Raw genomic sequence first — 18,865 nt, 5'->3', positions numbered from 1 at the left:
ATGGTTTGGAGGTGATGGGGCTGCAGTGACTCTACAGTGATATGAAGATGACAACAGATGCTGCACATCCTTGGGATGGTCACTATCCTTCACTGAGCCTCGGTTTCCTCATCCAAACCTGGGGCCGACCTGGACTTGGGTCAACATCTGCCCCTTGGATGAAGCCGACGCAGAGAAAGGAGGGCAGAGACAACCGTGTTGGGATGGAGCTCCGGCACCTGGCAGTCAGGAGGTGGGGCTGTGTGACCCTGGGCAGGTGGCTTTCCTTCTCTGTTTGGGGAGGTGGATGAGTCTCCAGAGACCCCCAGCAAGGAGTGTGACTTCATTCCCAGCCCCAGGGGCTCCTCCAGGAGGGGTCTTTTGTCCCCTCGGTCCCCACACAGCTCAACCTGCAACTGGCCATCATGAAGCTTGCACGGTAGGTGCACAGAGAACCTGTGTGGACAGCCACTGAAGGGACCCAGTGTTGATGCCAGTACCTTCTTCTGAAGCCAGAGCGTGGGGCTTCTGGGCTGTGCACCCACTCAGTGCACAGGGCTGAGTGCCTACTATGTGCCAGGCACACACCCATCCCATACCCACTCTGCTGAGAGAGGGTCTCAAGGGGCTGCTGCCTGGACCCTGGTCTCCAGGGGGCAGAGCAGGACCGGAGCTGGCTGCCTGGGGCCCAAGCCAGCCCCCTGGCCTCCACCCGCCAGCTCTCCTGCTCAGTGCTGCCCACTCTGTGCCCGGGACACATTTTCTCTTCATTCTCAGAACCCTGCGGTAGGGTCTGTCTTCGGTAACAGACGAAGAAGAGACTGAGGGTCTGAGAGGTTAAGCAACTTGGCCAGAGTGACTCAGCCTTTGGCTGAGCGTCTCGCAGCCTGTGGTTGTGGGAGCCCTTCCCGCAGCAATCAGTTCTGCTAATAGGAAACAGATGACTCGTAGCCCGGCCCTGGCGCTGGGCTGAGCCTGCTTCTGCAATCCTCACTTTGACCCCAACACCAGGATTATCAGCCTCAAGGTCATTGTGACCAAACCGGGGCTCAGAGAAGCCCACAGCCTGTGAGCGGGGGCTGGACTTGAACCCAGGGGTTGCCGGATCAAACCTCCCTCTGGACCTCCAGGTCTGCTCCCGAGAGCAATGGGGTCCCAGGAGGTCGGCGCTGCCAGTGCGGACCAGGGGTGGTGGGGCCCCGGGGCAACGACCGCTCGTAGCGGGTCAGGGATGGCACAGCCTCCCAGGGCCCCGTCCTCCAAGGCAGGTGGTGGACGGAGAGCGGCCAGCCCACTGGTCTCCCCACGTGGAGTGGCTGCAGGCCAGGCCCGGGGCGCAGCCTGGCGGGTGGACCCCCTGAGATCTGTGACCTGGGGGCAACCAGGACCCGCCCTACCTGCCGTGTCTGGTGGGCGCAGGCCATCAGTCTTCGTGTTTTCCGTTCCCGCGCCCCCACCTCCGCTGTCCAAACCCAGCCCATGGAGAGGGCAGTTTGGGGTCAAGCCTTGTCGGCTGTTCTCCTGGGATGCGCTCCGTTCCCCCGGTTCTGGAAAGCTCTCTGCTGCCCCCTGGTGGGAAGGCCTGGGGTGGGGCCCCCCTCACCCCGAGATCAGAGGATGGATGGATGGATGGATGGATGGAGCTCCCTGCCCCGCCCTCCCCACGGGGCCTTCGGGCTCTGCTGCCTCTCCTGGGCACACACAGAGCCACACCCAGGACTGAACCTGGGCTCTGCCCCACCAGCCGGCCCCTCTCCAGGCCTCGGTTTCCCCTTCTGTTAAATGACGGTCTCCGGGGGATGAGAAGTGACTGCTCCAGGGGACAGGAGTTCCTTCGGGGGGATGGAAGGTTTGGGGTCCAGACAGAGGCAGCGGTCGCCCAACACTGTGATGCACAAAAATGCCACGGAATTGTTCGCTTCAAACGGTTAGTTTTATGTCACGTGAGTCTCACTTCATCAGCAAAATAAATCAAAGACGAGGAGCTCGGAGCAGGGCCAAGGGGGAGAACCACGCGGGATGCCCACGGCCTCTCTGAGCCTCAGTTTCCCGGCTGTGAATCGGGGAGGGTGCTGGTTTCAACCTCGGAAGGGCTGGGATTCTGGCCCTTGGCTGGTTGCTGGGAGCGGGGAGGGAGGGGGCGGGAGGGCTGGGGGCGCGGCCCAGATGAGGCTCAAACACACTCAGCAGCGGACTCCACACGGGGCTAGAGGCCCCGCCACCACGCTTCCTGAGGGCTGACCGGGGGCTGCAGGTGGGGCTGGCCAGGCTGGGCCCCAGGACGCTCCAGTGCGGGAACACTTGGGCCACCTTCCCCTGTCTCTGTGGCTTTCTTGACACACACAAGGGGTGGAGAGGGACAGGACAGTGACAGGGGGACCTTCTTCCAGGACCCGCCCTTGCGTGTTAATGGGGCCATGTCCCTCCAGGCAGGCTGGCAGAGTGGTATGGCGGTTACCACACTAGACCCAGGAACTCTGCCCCTACCTACCTGCTGTGTGACCCTGGGCAAGGCACCTAACCTCTCTGTGCCTCCGTTTCTTCAGCCATAAACAGGGATGAAACAGTCCTGACCTCGCAGGGCGGTTTGAGGATGGAAGGCAGAGCCCAGTGCTGGACACACAGTGAGGGCTCGGGGAAGGGAGAAGATGCCCAGGGAACCCCGCGACTGACTCCCGCTGCCAGGCAAGAGACTGGGCGCTGAGGGGAGTGACCTGCCCGAGGCCACACTGGGTCTGCTGAACTCACAGCCTTCTGGCTCAGGCCTGAGGACCAGCAGCGGGGCGGGTGCCTGGGGACAGGGCTGGTCCCTGGTCCCTCAACTGTCCCTGGGAGGCAGGCCAGGGAAGGGACCCTGCAGACTTCAGGAGGTTACTGCATCGTTTATTGCTGTTTGACCCCCACCTCGCGCCTCCAATTCCCAGAGAGTGAGCCGCCCAGAGACAGCGGGCCGGACGAGAAGCCCCCCTAGACGGGCCTCAGGGCGGGGGACCAGGGACGAGCCAGGGCACCCGCCCGCAGCCCCGCTGGGGGGCCATGTTGACCCTGCGGACGCTGAGCTCGGCGGCGAAGGTGCGGGCCTTCTGGTAGAAGAGGAGGGACTTCTCGCGGTCCCGCAGGGAGTTGTGGTAGACGGTGGCCAGGCGCGAGCAGATCTCCATCTGGGCCCTCTTGTTGCCCAGGTCCACGGCCGCCGCCAGCGCCAGCTGGTAGTATCCGGCCGCGTCGAGCGGGTCCTGGGGGAGACAGGCGATGGACTCAGCCCTGGCTCCCACGTCATCCCAACCCTGGCGCAGGCGGGAGCCTCCCCGCAGGCTGTCCCCCACGCCCTGGACCCCAGCCGCGCCCCAGGGGCCGAGGCCTCCGTGGAGCCGCCCCTGGACTTGGCTCCCACTGTCCTCCACGGGGGGCTCCTGTCCCGTCGGACCTGGGGTCTGCGTGGGCCTGGCGTTTTGGCAGCCCTGGTCTTCATGTGCTCCGGACCCCACGGCGGCCCGCCCTCGGGAGCAGGCCTGTCATCGCGTCCCCTCCAGCGGCCCCTCGTCCCAAAGCCCCTCCCTGAGCCCCCCAGGCGTCCCAGAGGACAGCTGTGGCCCTCCCCAGGGACGGCTCAGAGAGCCCCCTGCAGGGCCCACCCCAGCCCAGGGCCGTCTCCCTCACCCTGTGTCCACCCTGGAGCCGGCCTGGCCGGGCGCCTCCACACATCAGGCCCAGTGCAAAGCCCCTCGCAGGCTCGTCTCAGAATCCTCTGCAGCTTCGATGGGCGTGAACCCCCTGGATGCCCGCTCCCATTTCAGAGGCCTCTGCCTTACAGTCACCCCCCGGCCAGGGTGCCCCCCATCTCCCCCCACTCTCCTCCACACCGAGGTTACCCGAGGGACCATTGGAAAACCCAAACCTGCCGTCCCACCCCTGCTCGTGACGGCTCCCCAGCACCTAGGGCAAAGTCCAAATTCACCAGCCCTTGCTCCTCACTGCCCCCACGTGGAGCAAGGACCCAGAAGAAACTAAAAGCAGACGAGCATTCCCCAAGCCCCTCCCAGGTGCTGGACCCTGTCCAGGCGGGAGCCACACGGATTCTGGGGGTGACGCTGACCACAGGGACAACTGGTGCTGTGGCAGAGGGAAGCCCAGCAGCCTGTGGGGGCCCTGACTCAGCTTGGGGTGGGATGGGAGGACTTCCTGGAAGAGTGGGCATCCCAACGAAACAGAAGGAAGCAGCCAAAGTGGGTGGTTGGGGGCGGTGGTGGTGTGTATTCGCGTGCATGTGTGTGCATGTTGCCCGTGTGCATGTAACAGCTAGTGGGTGGCAGACCCAGGATTCACAGCCAGCTTTGTCCTATCCCACGTCTCCTAGTTTGGGCTGTGACACACCACGCGCAGGCTAAAGCTGACCCCTTCAGACAGACCAGCAGCAGAGATGCCTGAAGACCCCCAGACCAGGGTGGCACTTACAGGCCCCATCCCTCCCCCTGTCTCCTTCCCAGCCCTGTCCCGAGCAGGGAGCCCCAGTCACACGAGGGGCATGAAGGGACCTCTCTGCCTCCCGGCACGTGGGGGAGGGGGTGAGGTCAGCAGTGGCCCTGAGGGACTTCCGAGGCCTTGTCCTGGTAAAGGCAGGCCTGGTGCCGACAGTGCCACACGCCTGGGGGTGGTAGGGTGGCTTGGGAAGTGGGTTGGAAGGAGGCAGAGTTCTCTGCCCCTTGGTTGCAGCCACCCTGGCCCAGGTCCTCGGCCCCTCGGCTGCAGCCTCACCCTTTCCTTCCTCCCAGGTGATGGTGGAGAGATGAGGCCCCGTGCCCAGGACCCCATCCCAGGGTCAAAGGTGAGCAAGCAAGGATCTGCCTGGGTGTCAGATCAGGGATCTCGGGGCCTGGAGCTGCCGCTGGCTTGGCTCTCGCACCCCTCATCCTGGGCAAGTCTATTCACTTCCCCAGGCAGCGTCAGTTTCCCCTTATAGCTGCTTGGTAATTGATCACACAGAAGCTGCGGTGGTACGAGCTCCATGTGGCCCCATCCTCAGACACCGAGGGGTTGGGGTGTATGCAGCTCAGGTGAGGTTGACCACAGCCCTGCTCCACCACCAGGATCCATGGTCCCGGACACAGAGGAGGACCTGGCGCAGACCCGGGTCAGAAGGTCACGGGATCCCAGAGTCCCAGGTGCTGGAACCCCACCTCACTGCTTGAGCTTTCTCTAATGAGCTGACCGCACCTAGCCTTAGGCTCCTGCCTGTCCTGTGGGGACCAGCTCCTCCAGAACAGCAGAGCATGCGAAGAGCCAACCACCCAGAGGATGGACCATGCAGAGCCTGGACCATGCGGAGCCTGGACCTCAGAGAACCTGGACCGCACAGAGCCTGGACCATGCACAGAGCCTGGACCTCAGAGAACCTGGATCTCAGAGAACCAGGATCGCAACTGGACCATGCACAGAGCCTGGGCCATGCACAGAGCCTGGACCGTGCATAGCCTTGAAAATGCACAGAGCCTGGACCATGCACAGTGCCTGGACCTCAGAGAACCTGGACCGCACAGAGCCTGAACCATGCACAGAGCCTGGACCGCGCAGAGCCTGGACCATACACAGAGCCTGGACCATGCACAGAGCCTGGACTGCGCAGAGCCTGGACCGCGCAGAGCCTGGACCATGCACAGAGCCTGGACCGCGCAGAGCCTGGACCGTGCAGAGCCTGAACCATGCACAGAGCCTGGACCACGCAGAGCCTGGACCATGCACAGAGCCTGGACCATGCACAGAGCCTGGACCGCACCGAGCCTGGACCATGCACCGAGCCTGGAGCGCATAATGCCTGGACCATGCACAGAGCCTGAACTGCACAAGCCTGGACATTAGAGAATCTGGACCACACAGAGCCTGGACGATGCACAGAGCCTGGACCGTGCACAGAGCCTGGACTGTACACACCCTGGACCTTGGAGAACCTGGACCGCACAGAGCCTGGACGATGCACAGAGCCGGGACCATGCACAGAGCCTGGACTGCACAGAGCCTGGACCTCAGAGAACCTGGACCGCACAGAGCCTGGAGCATGCACAGAGCCTGGACCGCGCAGAGCCTGAACCACAGAGAACCTGGACCTCAGAGAACGTGGACCGCACAGAGCCTGGAGCATGCACAGAGCCTGGACCGCGCAGAGCCTGGACCATGCACAGAGGCTGGACTGCACATAGCTGGGACCGCACAGAGCCTGGACCATGCACAGAGCCTTGACAATGCACAGAGTCTGTACCGCACAGAGCCTGGACCGCACCGAGCCTGGACCATGCACAGAGCCTGGGCCACGCACAGAGCCTGGACCGAACAGAGCCTGGACCGAACCGAGCCGGGACCGAACCGAGCCTGGACCATGCACAGAGGCTGGACCGCGCATAGCCTTGACCATGCGCAGAGCCTGGACCGCACAGAGCCTGGACCATGCACAGAGCCGGGAATGCACAGACCCTGGACCTCAGAGAACCTGGACCTCAGAGAACCTGGACCGCACAGAGCCTGGACCATGCACAGAGCCTGGACCGCACAGAGCCTGGATGATGCACAGAGCCTGGACCATGCACAGAGTCTGTACTGTACAGACCCTTGACCTCAGAGAACCTGGACCGCAGGAGCCTGGACCATGCACAGAGCCTGGACCGCGCAGAGCCTGGACCATGCACGGAGCCTGCATCATGCACAGAGCCGGGACTGCACAGAGCCTGGACCATGCACAGAGCTTGGACCGCACAAAGCCTGGACCATGCACAGAGCCTGGACCATGCACAGAGCCTGGACCATGCACAGAGCCTGGCCCACACAGAGCCTGGATCATGCACAGAGCCTGGACCATGCTCAGAGCCGGGACCGCACAGAGCCTGGACCATACACAGAGCCTGGACCGTGCAGAGCCTGGACGATGCACAGAGCCTGGCTGATGTACAGAGCCTGGACCATGCACAGAGCCGGGACCCTGCAGAGCCTGGACCGTGCAGAGAGCCTGGATCATGCACAGAGCCTGGATCATGCACAGAGCCTGGGCCATGCACAGAGCCTGGACCATGCACAGAGCCTGGACCATGCACAGAGCCTGGACCACACAGAGCCTGGACAGCACAGAGCTTGGACCATGCACAGAGCCTGGACCATGCACAGAGCCTGGACGATGCACATAGCCTGGACCATGAAGAACCTGGTCATTGCAGAGCCTTATCTGCGGTGAGGCACAGTTGCCCGGGTCACCGCTGTTGCTCCCCCACAACTGCCTGGCTGACATTGCAGGAGGCTGCAGTGACCACTTCTGACCACCAGGTGTTGCCAGCACACAGCCAGGGCCACCCCAGGCAGTGGAGTGGGGATACAGACCGGGTGGGTTTCTCCCAGGGCCACCCCAGCTCCTAGATGTCATTCGGTGGAGGGGGGAGGGGGAGACCCCGGCCCCTGGGCTGTGGCGCCCTCACCCCTCAGCCAACCCAGATCAAGGACGCTGTGCAGATGCAACGCTAGACCCGGGTGGGGCGAGGTGGGGCCGCCTGTGCAGGGGTGCGATGGAGGTCGCTCTCCAGGCCTGTCTGCGTCCACTGCAGGGCTCTGAGGTGGACGGAAAAGAGGCCCCAGCTCCCGCCCCTCCAGCCGCGACAGGGCAGGGACTCAGCCAGGCTGCCTGCAGTGGTGTTCCGGCTACAAACCTGCTGCCTGTCGCATGCAGCCCCCAGCCGCACTTTCCCTCTCTGTGAAGTGGGATGAGGACAGGGCCGGCCTGCGCCACCCGGGTGACGTGAGGGCTACAGGCATCTCAAGATTCCAGGAAGGAAGGGCTCTGCACAGACTGGCAGGCTTCCTGGAAGAGGGGCCAGGATTTGGGTTGCACCTTACAGTGTAGGTCTCTGGGGATCATGGTGACCCTTCCCCTGCCCCTTGGAATGTCCTCATCTCCCTCCCACTTTTTGGTGGCTAACTCTTGCTGGACTGTCAAGACTCAGCTTTGCAGTCACCTCCTCCAGGAGGCCTCCCTGACTACACTCCCTCTTGTTTCTCATTTACCCAAGGGCAGCCTCTCCCACTGCCCCGACCCTGAGCTCTTGAGGACAGGGCCTGGCCCACGGGGGAGCTGGGACAGTGTCTGCTGACCACGCCTGCTCCTCACAGCCAGGTAGACCACAGGGGCTGACACTGGAGAGGACCTGGACCCAGGCTCCGAGGTCCCGGGCGTTAGTCCCACTCCAAGGGCAAGGCGATGGCTCCCCCACACCCCAGCGCCCTGAGCCCCGCCCCCCACCTTCAGGTCGTAGAGGATGATGTCCCCAAGCACCAGGTACACCTTCATGTAATACAGGGTCTCTTCCTCGAACTCCAGCGGCGAGCTGCAGAGCGACAGGGCCTTGAGGTAGAAGTGCTCAGCCAGCTCGCCATGGCCCAGCCGGTGGTGCAGGGCGGCCAGCCGGTGGTAGGCCACTCGCTCGTTCAGCCGGTCCCCTGGGGACACAGTGCGGGGGACATAGTGAGGATGCGGCTGTGGAGGCGCAGGGGGCGCAGGCCAGTGGGGAGCAGCTGCACCGACAGCGTCTCAGAGCTCCAGGCGGTCACAGCCCGGCTCGAGCTGCACTTCCACTTCTGTGCAGTGGACTGAATAGCGCCTGCTGCCCCGCCTCGAGGATGTGGCAAAGTCGTGGATTTGGACGCCCCAGCTCGGTGCCTGCGCAGAGCCGCCCAGACGGGCTGCTTCTGGTTACTGGTTTTGACCAGGAGACCCCAAAAGTCACTCAGCCTATGCACTTCCAGGTGCCAGAGCGCTGGTCAAGCCGTGCACGTGACATCTGGCCCTCCCGGGTACATCCTCGGTTGTCCATCCGTGCCTTCCTCAGGGAGAGGCCAGACCAGCCTGTCTCCAGGCTCCCCCCATTCCAGGGCCAGAACAGTGGGGCCTGCATGCAAACCCTGCTGTGCACCTACTGTGTGCAGGGCCTGGGGTGTGCAGTGTTGCCCAGCCCTCACTGGGCTCCCTGTCTCTGGGGGAAGACGGACAGCCTGGAACAGCACAGTTAGGTGCTGGCACAGAGGGTGCGAGTATCACTGGTCCCACTTCTGGAAAGGGGGCTTGGATTTCACCAGCTAGAGGACAGTAGGCGCTGCCTGGGAGAAGGGAAGGAAGGGCCCGCAGAAAGGCCTGGGGACTCAGGCTGGCACCTCCAGGGTCCAGTGAGAAGCCAGGAGGGTCTGGATGCAGAGCACATCGCCTGGCCCTCGTGGTAAGCAAGGGAAAGAGGAGGCAAAGGAAGCCACAGGGCTGGCAGAGAAAGTCCAGCCACACAGCAAGCAAGGTTCTTCCTGAGAGACCCCCAGCCATCCCCTGGGGCCAGGACTGCGCAGGCTCGCTGCAGACCTCAGCCTGCCTGCACAGGAGGGCGGCCCTCACGGGAGGGTGGCCTGCACGGGAGGGTGACCTACATGGGAGGGCTGCCCACAGGGGAGGGTGGCCCACAGGGGAGGGCGGCCTGCAGACTGCAGGAGCCAGCTGGCAGCTGGCCTGGGTCAGCCTGTCTTTAGCCTTCTGCTCCTGACCCCTGGATCTCCAAGTGGAGGCCCGGTGGGCCGGCAGTGCGGGGGGCTTACCCAGGGTGATGCTGAGCGCCAGGGCCACGTGGGCGAACTCCAGGCCCTCCTCAGGCGCCTCCAGTTCTGCCAGCAGCGCCACCAGCTTGTTGCACAGCCGCAGCTCTGCCTCCTGGTTCCCTGTGGTCACAGCCAGGGGCAGTGCCTGGTCCTGCCCACACAGACGGGGGTCAGGCCTCCTCCCGCAACCGCCAGCCCAAGCCCAGTACCCTCCTCAGGGCCCCAAACGCATGCTGGGAGCTTCCCGCCCCCACTGTCCTGCGGGATCCTTATTTAGAAGGGTCAGCTCAGAGAGGTCGTGACACCCCCAGGGCCACCCGGCCATGAGCAAGCTGGGGTGTGACCTGCAGCCCACCCCATGACCCTGCTTAACCTTAGACTAGCCCCTCCCCTCCTGGGCAAAGTGGGCCTGACCGAAAGGGTCAATACCCCTTGGTGCTCCCAAAATGCCACGTTTATCTGTGCCCTGGGGCTGACAGAGGAAGGGAGAAGTCACTCTCCGGGGAGGCATGTACAGACCTCGGCCCTGGGCCCTGTCCTCTAGCTGACATGCTCTGTGTCCTCTGAAATGCCCCTATGCCTCTCTGAGCCTCAGTTTCCTCATCTGTAAAACGGGGACAGGACTCGCATCCCAGGGTTGTTTGAGAGCATCAGGATGCACACTGTAAGCCTCAGGCTGCCTCTGGCCTCAAACAGTCCTTCTTTTCTCTGTCCTTCCCAGGTTGGGGGTGGAGATCAAGACCATGCCAGGAGAAACCACTGGGAAACTAGGCGTGTCCACGGGGCAGTCCTGCCTCTGGGTGGGAGGTGCCTGCCTCGCCACACCTGCTCCACGGCCTGTCTCTAGAGAGGCCCCTAAGACCCACCCGAGTCAACCCACAGGGGCCGGCTCACCCGGTAGAAGGACACGGCTTTCTCCCGCTCCCGGCTCCCATTGAAGAAGATGTCTCCGGCCGCCTCAAACAGCTCCAGCCCCAGGTTGGGGTCCCCCGTGTACAGGGCCGCGTTCTGTGCCACCTGTGGGATGCAGAGACCCTCATGAGACCCACAGAGCCCGCAGGGCAAGGTGGCCCTGTCCACCGGCGGGAACCTCCTGGCCAGCTTCCGTCCGCTCACAAAGCGCCCGGGTCTCTCAGTTTCTTCCACATCATCTCACGTTTGGGAAAGCGTCTAAAAACGGAGCTTCTGTGATAAATGCGTTTTCACGGAGACGTGCTACATGCTGCAGAAGCAAGTTCTTCTGTGTGTCAACTGAGAGTCAACTCTGCACATTTATTGAGCACCTGCTGTGTACCACCACGGTGGTGCAGGGCACTGCGACTGGCACACGCCTGGCCCCTGAGAGCTCAGGTAGTTGTGGAAGATGCTGGCAGTGGGGGGGTCCAGGGCAGGGGGGGCAGGGGCACCCGGCATGCAGCTGTGGTCCACACGGTTTAGGAATGAATGACTGAGTGAGCGAATGAGCGAGAAAGTGGGTGTGCACTCATGCCCCGGGCCCTCGCACCTGGATGTACAGCTCCACCAGCTCGTCCTGCTGGAGGAGATAGTAGATTTTCCCGGCCTGCAGCCAGGCGTGCGCCTCCTTCTCCTTCTTCTGCAGGTCGATGAATATCCCCAGGCTGCGTTTGGTGTAGTCCAGCGCGGATCTGTAGGCCCTGCAACGAGACGCGGGCGGTCAGACGAGCGCTCCCAGGGCGGCCGCCGCGTGCGGGCGGACTCAGCTCTTCCCAGTGTGGGTCTGGAGACGATGGACCTGCGACCCGCGGAGCGGGCACAGACCCTGCCCTTCCGGGCTGACGAGCAGCGCACACAGGGTGAACACAGCACTGCTCGCCCAGCAAAGATCGTGGAGGCCCGTCAGAGGGCAACAGCCATGTGGCCGGGAAGAGCGCGCTATTCCGCCTCTGTCCACTCTGCCCACCTCCCCAAACGCGGGCACACGGCCTCTCCAGAGGCAGTGGGAAACAGTAGCGCTGGGCAGAAATTCAGAGATTACCTAGGCCGGTGGTTCTCAAATTTAAGTGCGCAATCGGATCACCCGGAGAGCTGTTAGATGCAGCCTGCCGGGCCTTGCTCCCAGGGTTTCCAACTCAGTAGGTCTGGGGTAGGGCCCGAGAATGTGCATTTCCAGCAAGCTCCCAGGTGATGTGGGTACTGCTGGTCTGGGGACTCCACTTTGAGAAGCTTTGATCTAGGGCACTGGCCCATCGGTTTTGCCATGAAACCGAGGCCCAAGGGGGAGGGGTGGAAGCCAGGACTAGCCCACTTTCCGAGTCTTTGTGGAAATCCAGCCCCTCCCTGCTCTCTCAGTGAGTCCCTACGTTGGAGGGAGTTGTGATCATGATTTTTCCGGGCCCCACGGGCTGCAGGGCCCAGGCCATCTGTTGCAGCACCTGGCTGGGATGCTCAGTGTGGGTCTCACACGGAACATGCACCCTGAAGGCCTGCCCCTGGGGAAGCAGGTGGGACACCCAGCTCTGTCTCCTGTGGACAAGGATCCTCTGGGCACACGTGGCCACTGTCCTCACATCTGAGCAGACAGACAAGGACCAGATGGCCTTGGCCCACACCTGGGCCAGCGGGAAAAGACTCAGGGTGGGCAGCAGTCAGCTTACAAAAGGCACCATGGCAGGAAGAACAGCCCAGAAATGCCAGTTCTGCCTCCCTTGGGCATGAGATGCCTGTTGAGGAGGTGCGTGAGTGGAGACTGGAGGACACATGCCGTGGGACCCATATGTCGCGAGCATCGGTGGGGACTACCCCTAGACCTGCCAGCTCTGAGTTTATCTGGTGCTGAGGGAGGAAATGGCCTCAAGGAGAGGCTGCCCCAGGACAGGGCCCAGCAGCCTCCCACCCCCTCCCACCCTGTGGAGCCGGCCCTCACCGCTCAGTCCCCAGGGAGAGGTAGAGCTGGCTGATGGTCTCCAGGAGCTGCCCCTCCAGCACCTTCTTGGCCACCCTGCGGGCCAGTGAGAGCTGGAACTCGAGGTAGATGATGCACTGGGCCTCGCTGGGCATGACCGTGCTGTAGAAGTGATACAGCCGCTGGACCGCACGCAGCTGGCCTTGCAGGGGAGACAAAAGGAAGACGTCACCATGACATCACAGTGACATCTGCAGGGCTCAAAGGCCCCCGCTGTGTGCCCGCCTTTTCCGTGCCTCTGTGAGCCAGGTCATCGCAGTGGGGAACTGAGCCCAGACAGCCTGAGTGTCCCGCTCCAGGTCACACAGCCAACCTGCACACCGTGACGGGGCCAGCCAGGGCACGTTGTAGACGCTTGAAGGATGGAACCAATCACTTTTACATCCCCCGGGGCTGGGGGTCCAGGCCAAGCTCTCCCACCACACCAGGCTGCCTGCTTCTGCTTCACAAAGCTCCACCCAGCCCACAGGGGCTGCCTTCACACCGAGCTGATGCAGAAGGGAGCACTGGCATCCCCAGGTTGCAGATGGGCAGACTGAGCCCGAAGCTGAGTACCAAGTCCAGAGCACATGGCGCGTCTGGTTTCCGGCATTCGGAGCCAGGGCTCCCTCATGAAGCCAGGGTCCAAACCCACAGCCCCACTTGCCTCTCCTGAACCCAGGGGGCTGGGACAAGGTGAGAGCTGTCACTGCCGAAAATGACCTGAGATCAAGAAGGGGAGCAAAGACTTGAACGACACCGTGAACCCACCAGACCTAACAGACGCCACCCAACAACAGGACACACGTTCTTCTCGAGCCCCCAGGGAACATTCTCCAGGACAGAGCGGAGGTTGGATCAGAAAACAATTCTCATAAACGTAAAAGGATTGCAGTCATACTAAGTGTGTTCTCCAGCTACCGTGGAATGAAATCAGAAATCAACAGCAAAGGGAAGTAAGTGAACATTAACAACATACTCCTAAATAGCCAGTGGGCCAGGGAAGAAATCACAGTGAAAGCTAGAAGGTGTTTTAAGATGACCAGAAATAAAAGCACCACGTACCAAAACCTACAGGATGCAGAGAAAGCAATGCGTTATAGCTGTAAATGCCTACACCGAAAAAGAAGGAAAACTTCAAATCAAAAACTTACACTTCCACCTTAACAAACTAATAAAAGAGGAGTTAACTAGACCCAAATCAAGCAAAAGGAAGGAATAATAAAGATTCAAACAGAAATGATAAAATAATAAAATAGAGAATGGAAAAACAATAGAGAAAATTCAATGAAAAGATTAACAAAATTGGGGGCCGGCCCCATGGCCTAGTGGTTGGGTTCATGCACTCCGCTTCGGTGGCCCAGGGTTTCGCCAGTTCGAATCCTGGGTGCAGACATGGCACTGCTCACCAGGCCGTGCTGAAGCAGCATCCCACATGCCCCAACTAGAAGGACCCACAACTAAAAATATACAACTATGTACCGGGGGCCTTTGGGAGAAAAAAGGCAAAATTAAAAAAAAAAAAAAAGATTAACAAAATTGACCAAGAAAAAAAAGAGAGAAGATGCAGATTACTACAATCATAAGCAAAAGAGGAGACATTACTACCGATCCTACAGAAATAAAAGGGTTTTAGGAGAATGCTATGAACAATTATACGCCAGTAAATTAGATAATTTAGATGAAATGGATAAATCCTAAAAAGAAATAAACTCCTGAAATGGACTAAAAAATGACCAACAGCAAGCACGGGTGACCCTGGAGTGTCACCCCAGCCCTTAGTTGATATGGGGGAGGGGGAAACAACGTGATGCCCTGGGTCCCCCAGCTTGGCATTCCCAAGTCTGACTCCCCCAGCACCCTGAGGGGGGCTCATAGGAGATTTCTCAGAGGCCCACAGGGGGCCACATGCCACTGGTGAGCACTGCCAGGACCTGCCTGAGGCCACAGGACAGGCCTGGGGACACAGCTCTTGTTTCTTCCTGGGAGTCTAGAGGGTCCACTTCCAGCCTCAGTGAGTGTTCTCCATCCCTCACTGGCTCCCCAGTGCCCTTGGGGAAAATGCCAAACCATGGCCTGGGTTCCCTGGCCCCTGCCTAGCCCCCAAGCTGAGGTTCTCACAGCCCACCACCTGACCCACCCACTCCAAACTTTGCACCTCCCTGCATGGCCAGCCCACTCACCCCAGGGCCTTTGCACAGGCTCCACCTTCTGCCGGCCCCCCACTCTATGCATAGCTAAACTCTCCTCAACCCTCAGGTCCACAGACTTCCCTGACCACAAGTCAGGGCCAGGAGCCACCTGTCATCATGCCCAGCATCCCCTTTTGTGGCTTTCGTGACCTCAGCATCTGTTTCCCACCCTTGGCTGCCAGCCCCCAGCAAAAACCACTCGGGTTCCGTTTGCAGGTGGAGCCCTGCACGAGCCTGGTGCACTCTCACAGCAAGCCGCTGTGGAATGGAGCTCATGCTCTGCGACCCTGGGGACCAGCCACCTCTGCACCCTCTGTGCAGCCGGGAGGCGTCTGGTGTGCAGGGCTGTCGCAAGATGCTGAGGAGAAAACAGCAGCTACGGTGCTCCGTGCTCAGGTCCCCTCTCAGCCCAGCTGCCCGCACCTGGCCTGGGCTCTGTCCAGGGCGACCCACTGCCTGTTTGCCCGGGGGACATTCATGGCACAGAGCAGGGCGTCAAGCGGCCGATTTGGTCACCGGGTGGTGCAGGCCCAGCATGGGAACCTGCTCAGCGGTGCCCGAGACCCTCTGTGGGTTTCCAAACTCAGCGTTCTCCACGGCAGAAGCCACCCCTCGCTCCAAAGTGGCACACGCCAGGTGCGCTGGGCGCAGAGACCAAAAGAAAACAGGTCCCTTCTGGGAAGTCGTGCGGCGCAGAGCGGGAGGAACGCACTTACTCTCCACGTGGTCCGTCTCCATGGCGACCAGAAAGGCCCACTCGTAGAAACACCTGCCCTGGCGGGCACGGGCCCCACAAGTGCGGGTGCACAGGTGGCCCAGCTGCAGGAGCACCCGACTGAAGTCGTGGCCGCACTCCCTGCTCGGCAGCCGCGAGAAGAGCTTCGCGGCCTCCTGGAGGTAGTGCTGGGCCAGCCCGCTGGCACCAGCCTGCAGGCACAGCGCCCCGAAGTTGGCCAAGACCACCGCCTGGTTCCGCAGGTGGCCCTGGCGGCGGGCAACGCGCAGGGCGCGGTAGTAGGCCTCGGCTGCCTGCCGGGTCCTGCCCGTCCTCTGCAGGGCGATGGCCGCCATGTTGGCAATCACACCCTGCTGGTCCTCGCTGGCCACCCCCGCATCCAGGACAGACTCCAGGATGTCCAGGGCCACCAGGCTCTGCCCATGGAGCACGTGCAACCAGGCGAGGGCCACCAGGTGGTCCACGACCAGGTGGCCGCCGGCCTCAGCGTCAGCTTCCGCAGCCCGTGTCATGAGGGAGATGGCCCTGCCGTGCTGCCCGTGGTGGCTGTGCAGCTGGGCCAGGCTGGCGCAGAGAGGGCCATGCAGCGCGTGCCCCGTGCCCAAGGCCAGCGCCCGCCTGAGGTAGTGGGCAATCTGGGCGGGGGGCCGTGGGAGCTGGGGGCTGTTCCGCAGGACAAGGTCCACGCTCCGGAGCCAGCTGCCCAGCGAGCCCCGGGCCTGCAGCGTGGCCGCCTGCACGCAGCCCAGCGCCAGGTGTGGCAGGCACTTCCGGCCGTAAGTGTCCGCCAGGAGCAGGGAGCAGGCCGTGGGCCAGGAGGCGTCAGGGGACCCCAGGGCCCCGTGCAAGAGCAGCAGCCTCTCCAGGAAGGGCAGGGCCTCCTCGGGCTGCTTGAGGCGGGCATGGTGCCTGGCCAGCAGAAAGCAGGCCCGGGCCTCGGCCTGCGGGCTGTGGCCGCTGATGGCCCTGCGCAGAGCGTGCCTCAGGAGCGCGGCCTCAGCCTCGGTGCTGCAGGGCAGGCCAGGCGTGCCCAGGAGCAGGGCCGACGCCTTGGGCACCAGCTGTGCACACTTCTCCCTGTTCTTCTGCTTCAGGTGGACAGTGGCCAGGTTGACGTACACAGCCGCCACCAGGAAGAGGTCGCTGAAGCGGCCCCCCAGGGCCCCCAGGGCTTCCTCCAAGTAGACGCGGGCCTGGGACAGCTTGAGCTTCTGCATGCACAGCCGTCCCAGGAGGAAGCAGAGCCTGGCGAGGGCCATGGGGAGGCCGGCCTTCTTGGCTGCCGCCCGGGCCTGCGCCAGGTGCCCCGCCAGCTCCTCCTTGTCGGAGAAGGCACAGAACATGCTGCTCAAGCCGGGCAGGGAGAGGTCGTACAGGCCACGGAAGCAGGCCTTGTACCCGGGCGTGTCCAAGAACAGCAACAGCGAGCTTAGCGCCTCCATGTCGGCCCAGTCGTCCCCCGCGTCCAGGTGGAAGGAGGGCTCCTTGGCATCCGGTGAGCTCGAACCACTGGATGCCGTGTGGAGACCCCAGGACTCTGGCTCCTTGGGGCGGCCCTGGCAGGACTTGCACTGTTCTAGAACAATCTTCACCTTCTGCAGGGTCTCACGTGGCTCCAGGGTGAGGCAAGGCAGAGGCATTTCTGCAAGTCACCAAAACCCCCAGATGAATTAGAGTCTGACGTGAGTCCTGGTTCAGCCTGGAGTGGGGACATCCATCCCTGAGCACTGTGTGGGTGCCACCTGCCCTCCTGGGGGCCCTGAGCATCTGAATGCCAAGCACCATGCCCAGCACATGGCAGGAACTTGGTCACTATGGGTCTGGGAGAATACAGGTCAGTTTGACCAAATAACCAAGCACCCCTCCTTTCCCCATTCTTCCCCTGTGGAAGGCACAGTTTCAGGGGACCTTATGTGTCACAGCTCAGTGATCATTCTGAGATTCCTTTTCCCTTTAGAAAGAATCAAAGCCACTTAACGGGACATGTCCACATTGACTGCTACCACCGCCTACGTCTGACCGTCAGCACCTGGCACTCTCCAGCCAGCTGCAGGATCCCATGACGTCATCAACAGCCAATCAGAGCTATTGATCAGCCTGAGCGGCAAAGCCCCCTACAGAATGGGTCAAACCAGCCGCTGAGGAGGAACATGACGCGGTGTCCATCTGCCCAGCTCTGGCCTGGGGCCCTTTCCAGGGAAATGGGAATGGTCCCCAGACTCCTGGTCTCCACCCTCCTCCTGGCCGGTTTGAGAATCTGAGGCCCACGGTTACTAAAGTGTTAAAAAAAAGTGCTGGAGAATCTAGGGGCATCTGTGCTGTGCCGTCCACACTGCCTGCTTCCCGACTGTTGGCTTTGCTTGGAGTCTGTCCCCAAAAGTAGGTCCAGCCTCGAGGAGCAAACAAGCTACACTTCCTGCTGGGAAAACACGAGCCTAAAAGGAATTTGTTTGGAAGGAAAGAGCCAGGATCTGAAGCCTCTCTTGTTTCGAGTTCACGTGTAAAAAAGTTCAGAACTGTCTCCTGATTAGTCTGCAAAGTCTGGGAATTAAAAACATCAGACACGGTTTAGCAGTGCATGTCCGACTTGACCCACGTCAGACCAGCTGAGGTGCCTCTCCAGGCCAGGCTGCCAGTGTCAAGCAGCCGCCTGACCCCAGGAGGAGCCTGTGCTGGGGGACTGGGCAGGGTGTGAAATTCTCAGGGTCGGGGGCAAGCCTGCAGCGTCCTTCCCTGTCCCCACCCAGCAGAGGGCCAGGGAGGGGGGAGGGCCCTGAACAGCCCTGGGGCCGGAGGCGGGTTCCAGGCCTCCTCTCCTGGCCTCCTCCCAGACATCCCAACGTGGCCTCCCCTGTTGGTGCGTAGCTGGACCCCATCCCAGGGAATCTCAAAGAGTCCTCGAGATTCTCACCCCCAGGACCTCCCCGATGCAGACCCTCTGTGGGAGGAAGAGAAGGAGGTATGAAGGGAGGAGGAGGGGCCTCCTGGAACCAGCACCCGGGGGAAGGAGCAGACCCTCCAGGGGCTTCTCCAACGTAAGTCTCCAAATTCAGCCTCCCCTGCACCAGCCTCAGCTCTCCAAAGCTGAGCATGAGGCAGAGTTCCGCTGCTTTAGGTTGCATGACAGGAACCCAAGGCCGGGCATGGGCTCGGGCAATGGAGGGGATGCCCCACTTTAGCAGGGACAGTGCAGGGCAAGGCATGGGCTCAGGTAATGGAGGGGACGCCCCACCTTAGCAGGGACAGTGCAGGGCAAGGCATGGGCTCAGGTAATGGAGGGGATGCCCCACCTTAGCAGGGACAGTGCAGGGCAAGGCATGGGCTCAGGTAATGGAGGGGACGCCCCACCTTAGCAGGGACAGTGCAGGACCAGGCGTGGGCTCAGGTAATGGAGGGGACGCCCCACCTTAGCAGGGACAGTGCAGGACCAGGCATGGGCTCAGGCAATGG

At 62.0% G+C, this 18,865-nt stretch overlaps 1 protein-coding gene across 7 annotated transcripts in view; it reads right to left on the bottom strand.

The window, feature by feature from the left end:
• Window positions 1-1,876: 1,876 nt before the first annotated feature.
• The window catches only part of SH3TC1 (SH3 domain and tetratricopeptide repeats 1), a 63,477-nt gene continuing 46,488 nt past the window's right edge, over window positions 1,877-18,865 (bottom strand). For all 7 annotated transcript variants that reach the window (XM_070506323.1, XM_070506322.1, XM_070506326.1 and 4 more), the window contains exons 12-18: window positions 15,396-17,057; window positions 12,470-12,650; window positions 11,090-11,240; window positions 10,480-10,602; window positions 9,586-9,736; window positions 8,252-8,448; window positions 1,877-3,215 (exon numbers count right to left, since the gene is read on the bottom strand). In XM_070506323.1, coding sequence (XP_070362424.1) covers window positions 2,958-3,215; window positions 8,252-8,448; window positions 9,586-9,736; window positions 10,480-10,602; window positions 11,090-11,240; window positions 12,470-12,650; window positions 15,396-17,057 — 2,723 coding nt within the window. In that variant the 3' untranslated portion in view covers window positions 1,877-2,957. The remainder of the gene's footprint in view (window positions 3,216-8,251; window positions 8,449-9,585; window positions 9,737-10,479; window positions 10,603-11,089; window positions 11,241-12,469; window positions 12,651-15,395; window positions 17,058-18,865) is intronic.

Source organism: Equus asinus, chromosome 3 (assembly GCF_041296235.1).
Source record: "Equus asinus isolate D_3611 breed Donkey chromosome 3, EquAss-T2T_v2, whole genome shotgun sequence".
Classification (NCBI taxonomy): Eukaryota; Metazoa; Chordata; class Mammalia; order Perissodactyla; family Equidae; genus Equus; species Equus asinus.
The sequence above is the reverse complement of the archived record's forward strand: the minus strand, read 5'-3'. Positions and strand labels throughout refer to the sequence as shown.